Source organism: Saccostrea echinata, unplaced genomic scaffold (assembly GCF_033153115.1).
Source record: "Saccostrea echinata isolate AGI-Se365-2 ecotype Australia unplaced genomic scaffold, CSIRO_AGI_Sech_v1 ptg000008l, whole genome shotgun sequence".
Taxonomy (NCBI): Eukaryota; Metazoa; Mollusca; class Bivalvia; order Ostreida; family Ostreidae; genus Saccostrea; species Saccostrea echinata.
Window position 1 is genome coordinate 5,365,439 of NW_026889757.1, and position 9,963 is coordinate 5,375,401.

The 9,963-nt window shown below is 33.6% G+C and overlaps 1 protein-coding gene across 1 annotated transcript; it reads right to left on the reverse strand.

Annotated features, from left to right (window-relative positions):
• Window positions 1-488: 488 nt before the first annotated feature.
• On the reverse strand, window positions 489-2,950 carry LOC133181171 (perlucin-like). The gene is made up of 4 exons (XM_061315711.1): window positions 2,831-2,950; window positions 2,403-2,490; window positions 872-1,091; window positions 489-542 (listed from the first exon to the last, which is right to left on the reverse strand). The coding sequence occupies exons 1-4, from the start codon at window positions 2,948-2,950 to the stop codon at window positions 512-514; spliced, it is 459 nt and encodes a 152-aa protein (XP_061171695.1). The 3' UTR covers window positions 489-511.
• Between the last annotated feature and the right edge of the window lie 7,013 nt (window positions 2,951-9,963).

Here is a 9,963-nt window from a genome sequence, read left to right on the forward strand (position 1 = left end):
TATATTGTCTTGACTCAAGGTCACGGGCAAGTTCAAGGTCTTTTGTAGAAAACATGGTGTGAAAACCAGTCTGGCATATGCTTATTGATCAGCATATGCGAGATTGGCCGTGGGTTTCCGACGATGGTAGGAAAAAAAATGTCTAATTTATATCTTGTGGAGAAATTGGAAGTTTATACTTCACTAAAAGATTATTTGTGACCTTTGATGTGTCATGACCCTGACACCAGGTAACTTGGGCAAGTTCAAGGGCAGTGGCAGAAGAAGTATAAAACTGTTACTTGTTCAGAGAAATATTGGATGTCGGAACATTAAAAAGTTGTTTGGGAGTGCCATTTTGTTAGTTTGCTCACAGTTCTTCAATTAGTTTTAGATTGAGAGATTAATTGATTATTGGAAAAGGTTAGCTGCAAGAGTTGCACAAAATTTGCATGGTCACATCTTGGACATCAACATCTCCTTGGTTGGATTAGTAACATGTACAAATATTTGCTAAACATGTATGTTTATTTCATCCAATAATCATAGTCTCATCATCACTCCTGAAATAAACCGAAAATAAATTTACAGAAATTCACAACAAACATTCAGGTATTGAAAGGGGGGGGGGGTTACACATACTTAAGGTTTCCAAACAGTTAAGTTACCCATTTTTCTTCCATTATTTTGTAAAATTAATGATTTACTCACAAGTGAAATGGAAAAAATTGTTGGGTTGAATTTGTTCATTATATACCCATAGGTATGAGTAAATAGTTCTGGTAAAAGTTCGATGAAAATTCAAATCACACAGCACAATCCACTCTCCACATTTCTAATTTTTTCTCTGTTTTTGATTTGTGTTATGTACTGAGGACGAGGTTGTACTTACTCCTTCTGACAGATGTAGTATTCCTCCCACTCACAGTCAGCGTCTGCCCAGCGCCCGTCCCCTGACCAGTTGGCAATCACACAGTCCTCCCCTGCGTTAGCGTTGTTGGGGTCCCCAGGGATCCAGTTTTTGTAGGAGAAAGGTTGGCCCAGGGACGTCCATACAAATGTCCCCTCCTTCTGCAAGTCGGAGCCACCTAGCCAATATACCCTCTTTGGATCTTAAAAAAATGTATGATCTAACAAATACAATGAGTCAATTATTAATGCACAAGAGTTAACCGAGATCAATACTTATAACCAGACTACTGAAATTCTTGTTAACTTTACCCACGGTTTATCATTGTGGTTTAAAAATTAACCCACTCTTAATTGTATCAGATGTAGAGAGAAGGGAGTTTATCCACATTTGAATTACCGGTTCTTTATCAATCGGAATTAGGTCCGTAGGAAGCATTTCAGTAGGGGCGGATGCAGAGCCCATTTCCAGACAATTTTCTGTAGTATAGTATTATATATTAGCAATGTTTTGGGGGTGGGAACAGAACCCTGACCCCGCCCCGGTTCCTATAGGGTTTTTTTTAACCTACGTACATAGTATTTATATTAAAATATTTATTGGAACATAAACTTTTATTTTAATCTCACTCGGCACTGTTATCAATTTATAGTACCTTCCGGTTCCGGGTTTAATAGGAGCCCTAGCCCACCACCACCCACCCCATTTCCCAAAATAAGCAAAAATTGGATGTTAGAAAAATTAGCAATCCAATATGTAACGAGTTATTAGCATGGCATGACCTTGGGAACCGGGGGAGGGGGCACGAGATGGGGGTGCCTCCCTAAAGGCGGATCCAGAGTCGGCGCGCCGGGTGTGCGCCCCCCCCCCCTCCCCCCGTCTGAATTTTTTTGTATGTAGAACTTGTATGTTCATTATACTAAAATCAAGGAAAAAACACCTCTTATTTGTAAGAATTCGTCACCTTCCGGGGGCTTCGCCCCCCCCCCGACCCCCATCAGGACTTTGCCCTGGACCCATTGGGGGCTTCAATAAGACCCCCCTGCCTTCTACTGCGCCCCCCCCCCCCCCGTTATGAATTCCTGGATCCACCACTGCTCCCAACAGTTTCGCCGATATATATCATACTACAAAAAACATCAGAGCTACTTTATGCTTGTGCCCTCTCAATAATAACGTTTGATGACCTTTTCTTTCCCTCGTCAAGAAACCTTCTTGGTAGTATCCCCCCACACTGAAAATGTTTGGTTGTGCCCCCCCCCCCACCCCACCCCTTGCAAGACTGAACTTGCTTCCTACGGGCTTGCATTGTAATTAGAGACACCTTAAACAAACGTATCAGTATTTATTATAGATATCCTTTGAAAACCACTAATACAGACGTCATGTCCAGTTTTTCTTGCTAAATTTAACTGGATCCACTCCGATTTTAGTTCGTGTATTGCAATAGCATTGTTTAAGTTTTATCAATAGAGTTTATCAATAAAAATAAGACTTTAAACATTTCACCCACTGGTGACACGAGTCTTGGCAACTATAAAACTGTCGATGTCGTGTGTGTTTGGTTCAGCCAGAAATGAATCAAATGAACGGCATATTTCCTATAAGTAAAATGTTACTTTAAAAAAAATCTTTCATGCAATGTGATGAAAATGTAAATTAAGATGCTTGGTTTACATTTTCATTATTCGAATAGTCAAATGTTTAAGTCGACGAAAAAACGATTATTTCGGAATATTGCGCTTTAGTACTACATTGTATTTTCTTTTTCCAAGAACAATCAAGAGTTATCTTTCATTGGTTTTAAGAATGCGAAGACCACATAGTATAGATGCCTGACATCCCTGACAAAAATGATATTTTTTTTACCGTATTATGATTTTTCTGTCCAAATAACCATTCATTTAAACTTATAAGAGTAATTTTAAAAAGTATTCGAACCGCAGCCTCGGCCCAGTGGACTTTATTATGACTGAACAGGAAGCAGTAGTTGCCATGTTTTATCCAGCCATCAGTGCAACTCCACGCTAGTCCTACTGAAAGATAATAAATATCAGTCATCAATGTATAACCACAATAGTTCTACTGATAGATGAAGAATGTCAGTTATCACTGTATAATTCCACCTTGTTCTACTGGAAGATAACGTCAGTTATAACTGTATAACCCCACCTTGTTCTACTGGAAGACAAAAAATGTGAGTTATCACCGTATAGCACGCCCACCGCCCTTGTTCTACTGGAAGATAACGTCAGTTATAGCTGTATACCCCCACATTTGTTCTACTGAAAGCTGAAAGATAAAGAGTGTCAATTATAACTGTTAACCCCCTCCTTGTTCTACTGGAAGATAACGTCAGTTATCACTGTATAACCCCACACTTGCTCTACGGAAAGATATAAAGAATGTCTATTATAACTGTATAACCCCACCTTGTTCTACAATTATAACTGTATAACTCCACACTAGTTTTACTGAAAGATAAAGAATGTCGGTCAACACTATAACGTCAGTCATACTGATAGATGAAGAGAATGTTTCTACAATTTCTTAACTAACATTACCGTTGTTCACACAAGGCATTATAAGAGATATCTCAAGGAAAATTATCATGGTTGGATAGCAACATTTGAAAACACATTGCATGAACTGATAAATTTATGGTATTAAAAAGTTATACTTAGGAAAAGATTGGGCGGGGTGGGGATATAAGACCCAGAGAAAGAAAACACACTTAAGATATTTCCTAGCTTTAATTTATGATTAGAATTAAGCAAAAGTTACTTTTTTAACGATTATGCAAATATTAACATAATTAAAATTTCTAAATAAAGCAGTGATTGGACAGTTTACCCAATCATAATGTGCCTTTTATATGAATTAATATACATCACAATTTGATGAAATATACATTAGGGAAATCAGATGTTTGAACAACAGTAATACTTTATCTTGATGAATAAGGTGAAGATAACGAACAGTAATCGATCTCAAAAAAACTACAAACAATACAAATCTGTGAACAGGGCATAAAACACGGACTGCCGGAAATTTCACAGGGTGAGATCAGGTGCCTAGGAGGAGTAAGCATCCAATGTGGACGGGTCACACCCTTCATGAGTCCTATGTATTGATCAGGTAGACGAGATAATTATAGAAAATTAAAAACAAAGGCCTAACAATTGGTATGAAACACTTTAGCCAAAATACGACCCAATGATAGGTTATATTTGCTAAAAAAATCATTATAACGACAATAGAATTTACGAAATGCTGACTTTAAACGAGGTCGTTGAATTCCCTTTAACATCAACTTATCCGTCAGAAGTCTGCCTCGGGTTTAAACTTCATCATACTTGGAGTATGCTCTTGCGTGTCGAATAAGATGGGAAAACAGACACCATGTGCAGTTGATAATGGGATATTACTGCATAAACAAAGAAATCAAGCTGACGATGGAAAAGCTGAAGTCATCTCATTTAATATGCAGTTTAGTTGTTATTTGGCCATTATCGTCTATAGTAAGCTAAACATCCAAATTTGAAACAGATGTTGCAGACTCTGTGGTGTCTTTTATTTCGAATTCACTATAAATATCGGGTTCGATATATCGAGTCGACATCTGAATGAAAGTAGCTATAATAATTTATAGATTGTCGTCGATACTTAGTATATCTAAATGTCGAGCTGAAGGCCAAAACCCAGTTTTTCTTCTCATATAGAAGTTTTTGATAAATTCTGCTTCATAGAAATATAAAAACAGGTCGGCTAATAAAGGAGCATAATTACTTCCTATCGGAATTCCAACAGATTGTTGGAAGACCTGGTCTCTTAAGACCACAGATGTTGTCAATGAGGAACTCCAGCATCATTTTAATATCAACTTTAGGGTACTTGTGTTTAGAATCAAAGTGATTTTTTACAAAGTAATTTTGTAGATGACCAATCACATGATATGAAAAATTTCCGCGTTCCATTTTTATTGAAGAAGTAGTTGTCTATGATACCAAAATAACCGTGACCTTAAATTGTGGTCAGGGTCACTAGAACCCTTTGATCATAATATACCTTTGTGCAAAGTATAAGCATCAAAAGTTTTTACTATTGCAATGAAAAGGACAATAATTTTATTCCTTTACTTTTCCATTATTCTTCTATGGAATTGGATAATGGTCACTAACTCTGATCATAACATTTTTGTTCAGTAAATGTGCCAATTAAGATATATCTAGTCTCTGTTACCTTAACATGACCAAATGACCTTGAGCCAGGGTCATTGCAAAACTTATCATAAGTCATTGTTTACATTGATAGTTTTCAGCAAGGTTAATGGAAAGTGGAAGAGTTACACAGTCAGATTAACGCAATTACCCAACCCTAATGCCCAGACATCTAATTTTTGTACATACAACTCAATTATTTATCACTGATTCATTTCCGGTGTCGTTTGTAAATCATTTATCAGAAATTACTACGTCATAACCATGGCGACTTTGACCTTGAATTAATAGATATTCCTAAAAGTTTTCTTTGCACGATCTGTAAACTGCGAATGGAGAGAAAGAGGAAACACAATATGAAAAAAAAAATCAAGACCTCAACACGTCCTATACACCAGGAAAACAACATATTAAGGGAATAACCTAAATTAAAAAATATTTATAGAAATATAGTGTAAAGTCACACAAATTTATGGTAACCTGTTTTAGCTTCTAGTGTTTCTGTAAGTCTGGATTTAGATATACTCACACAAAACGGAGAAAATGTACAAACGTTGTACTCCGAACATTTTCCTTATCTGTTCTTCAAAAATACAGTCATAATCATTATCACGACAGTCCCTGGACTTAATATAACAAACTGTCTTCAATAGACGGGATATAAGCAATTATGAGGTACAGATATTCTTTCGACGTAAGACAATATTCCGTATTTTTATTCATGACCAACTATTCCTTTCTCTCTATCTCTTTCAACAAAAAGTGATGATTTGAAAACGGAGCACAAAACAATAGAAATATATAAGCATTATAATTCTTTATTTGTATTATTTACCCCTATTTTTTATGCCAAGTACAAATTTTGTGATTCATACGCAAAATCCAGACATTGGTGTTCCGATATGGTCACTTGCACCTTAGCATTATATATATATATATATATATATATATATATATATATATATATATATATATATATATATATATATATATATATATATATATATATATATATATATATATATATATATATATATATATATATATATATATATGGGGGGTTGCTAAAAGTAAAAGGTTCCTATATGGTCGTCCATAAGGAACAATTTCATGTATAAAAAAAAATAATCTCCTACGTTTATGCTGGTACAATATTGTCCCGAAATTGACTTCAGATGGACATCAAATATAGTATCTATATGCAAGACCAAAATTTCGCGAATATTGTTTTTTGTTGTACATAATACACTGTAAAATTAATGTACGCCAGAATGAAATTTTCGCGAGTAAAAGAAATACAGAAGAATACTGTTAGTATATACGAAAAACTTGCAAGGTTTCCAAAAACAAGTAAGATTAAAGGGCAGCTTCTGCACGTTTTGAACGTTCGCGTCTTACTTACTTTCTTGTATTTTAAATTTCATAATGTTCACTTGTGCATCACGTGTATTTTTTAAAAAGTATATTTGTTTCCTAATTATAAAGCCCTTGAATTCTGGAATATTAAAACAAAGGACTAAATAGTGAAAGTTTACGATATTATTCATTGCTAGTATCATTGGTCTGGTATAATTGCCAAGCGCAGATAGACCAGTTGTCGTTGCTAACAAAAAGTATTAAAGTTTAAAAATGATTGGTATGTAAAGGACATGCAACCCTACAAGATTTCTTGACATAAGACAAAGTGCATGATAGTACATCAAACTACCATTATATAAACACTCAGTGAGACATCACTTCTACGTATGGTGTGAACTTAGAAATCAAAAACATTACCCAAGAATCAGCTGATTTGAAATCTAATTTCACATCCATTTTATCGTGAGTAAACTGCAACCTAATTTTATACCCTTCTAATAACACAAGTGGTATACTAGCTGCAATAATGTAGCCCTCTCCGATTGTTTTTTGGCCTCTCCTGAAAATATCAGATTAAAAAAAATCGGAGAGGGCTACGTTATTGCAGCTAGTGGTATACAACTGCATTACTTTTTGGGTTGGAAATTCTGATAACATTTTTTAATTAAAAAAAAAATATATCGATGCCCAATTTCTTTCCCTCTCCCTAGCAAAAGCACCCTTCAGAATTTTTAAATGCCATTTGACGGACCTATAAAAACATCAGAGGTGGGATCATGTGTCATGGAGGAGTAAGTATCCCCTGTCGACCGGTCACACCCGCCATGTGCTCCTTGACATGATCGGGCAAACAGAGAAATCCGTAGTCAATTTTAAAAAATGGCCTAACAATATGCACAAGAAGAAAAAAATTTCCAGTAGACTTTCAGAAAAAAGAAAGATGAACAATCTTTTTTTTTCATTTGGTCAAATAATTTTTCATCACGGACATAATTTTGAAAACAATTACTAAGAAATGGTTTCCACCTGGTTGATGTCTTTTTTTTTTTTTTTTTTTTTTTTTTCTCTTCAAAAACACATCCACAATTCTCCATTATAAGCAACATGACGGTAAATAAAACAAGCAAATAAAAAGACAATTTCTTTAATCAGAAGTTGCATTTGTAAAGACGTTTCAAGGTTCAAGAAGTGAATAGACCTTATATCACAAAAGTTGGCAAAATTTGACACCAAATTTTCAAACCAAAGTGCTAAATAAGAAGTTTTCAGCATTAAAAAAACAGGACAAAAGATATAAACGAAAAAAAAAATCATTTCTTCAAGCAGTACTCTTACGGATACTTATAATAACGTTATCAACCTGTTTTCTCAACAGCAAAAAAAAAAAAAAATAATAATAAAATAAAATAAAGAAAGAGGTGCTAGACACATTTGATGTTGTGAATGCTTATCGTTTTATTCTCTCGGAAGATAAAATCTTTTGTCTGACAGACACACTGACGTGATGTACACTGTATACACATGTACTATAGACTTCAGTTTTGTTTTAAAAATAAAGATATTGTAATTCATTTTTAGAGTTTCAAAATTTTGAGAATAGCTTAAATAAGATTTGGCAAATTCAGTTCCTCATTTATGAATTTGGGGGAGGTTGTATGTCACATATTTGTTTGTATGTGATCATTGAAGTCAATTTTGTATATGGATATATATAGAATGGTATATTTTGTATGTTATTGCAATATACTATAGTATCTATTACAAACTAGCTAAAAGGGTTGTTTCATGAATTAATGAGGTTTGAATTTGGAAAAAAGACAACTTTAAACTCCTGTAATTAATGCATTAACTCTAAATTAAACATTATATGCATGTAATACATACACGTAGTTCAATTCAATTTTTTTAACAATCTAATTAAAATCAGACTTCTATCCGTAGTGTAAACTCTTCATTCGTAGAATTTTTACTGCGTCGACTTAAGAAATCTGATTTAAACTTAGATTATTTTTTTAAATATATGAAAATAATCAAAATGTATTACATTAAGAACCCTCAAAACACCGCACACTAAAGAGTTCTATTTCCATGGTATTTTTATGCAGTTAGGGTGATCTGCAATGGATATAAAATGAAATAAATAAAACTTAAAGTTTGTTATCAAATTGTAATCAATTCAAGCATTCTAAACATTTTATTTGGCCTAGGTGAATTCACTGAACACTTTATTTGCATGCATTTTCCCATTTAAGTAAGCAACAGTGATTTCAGTTCACCAACACTTCATTGAATATGAATGTTTTTCCTGGGGATAAATGGCAGGTATCCTATGTTGACAATCAAATAGATAAACTCCATATTAATATCTTCGTATGATATGATTTTCTCAAACCCCCAAAAGATTTTTCATTGGTTTATAGAGGGGTCCTTAAACTTTCTCTTGCTTCTTCAAAACTATTTTTTCTGCATCTTGCTTATTTTTTATTATGGTGATTCTAAACATAAAAATATTAATGGTTAAATATTTGTTAATAAAAAATCAAAATATTTTTCAGCTGTTCTCAACATTTTGGAAAACTTGAGGGTACATTATGTAGTTTGAAATGTGAAGGGGAAGATAACGATCACTGATCAAATTCATAAATATTCTATAAGATTACATGTACAGATGGAGAGATGGTCAAAATGGAAACACTATAGTGGGATCAGTTGTCTAGGAGGAGGAATTATCCTTGGTCGACTGGTTACACCCGCTGTTAGCCCTCTGTAATGGTCAGGTATGAAAAGAGTGGTATAACGAACCATAGATTTTTTCTATCTTTGTTCAGTAAAACATCCAAATATGAAACAGATGTGACAAACTCTGTGGTGTTTTTTTCCCGAGTTCAATGGATATGATATATCGAGTTGACATATGAATAAAAATGAATAATAATTGATTAAACATCGTTGATTTATCTAAAAGTCTAATTTGTCCATAGTAAGATTTCACTTCTTGTGTAGAAGTTTTCGAATGAATGCAATTAAATTCCATTAAATGAATTATTGATATCATGTGTAATTTCCTGCCAGACATTGTTGTTAACCAACAAAATATGTGAATATGTCAACATCAACAAAATATGTAAATATGTCAACATCAACAAAATATGTCAACATCAACAAAATATGTCAATATTTATAATGATAATAGTTTGCTTTCATTATGATTCATCTTGTTCCTTAATTACAAAGAATAATTGATAATAATGTTATGGCAAAATTTTATAACTGTTTTTTATCTCACATAATCATTTTCAATCATAATTGAAAACTACAGTGAAAAAAAAAAATAATATGAGAATTTAAAAAAAAAAAAGAAAAGAAAAGAAAAAAAAGAAACTAACAATTGCATATGCTTCTTTATGATTTGAACTATTAGTCCTATTGGAATTGATTTAGCAATTTACTTCCTAATGCTCTTTTTGCTTTTTGCTCTGCATTCCAACATTTCAA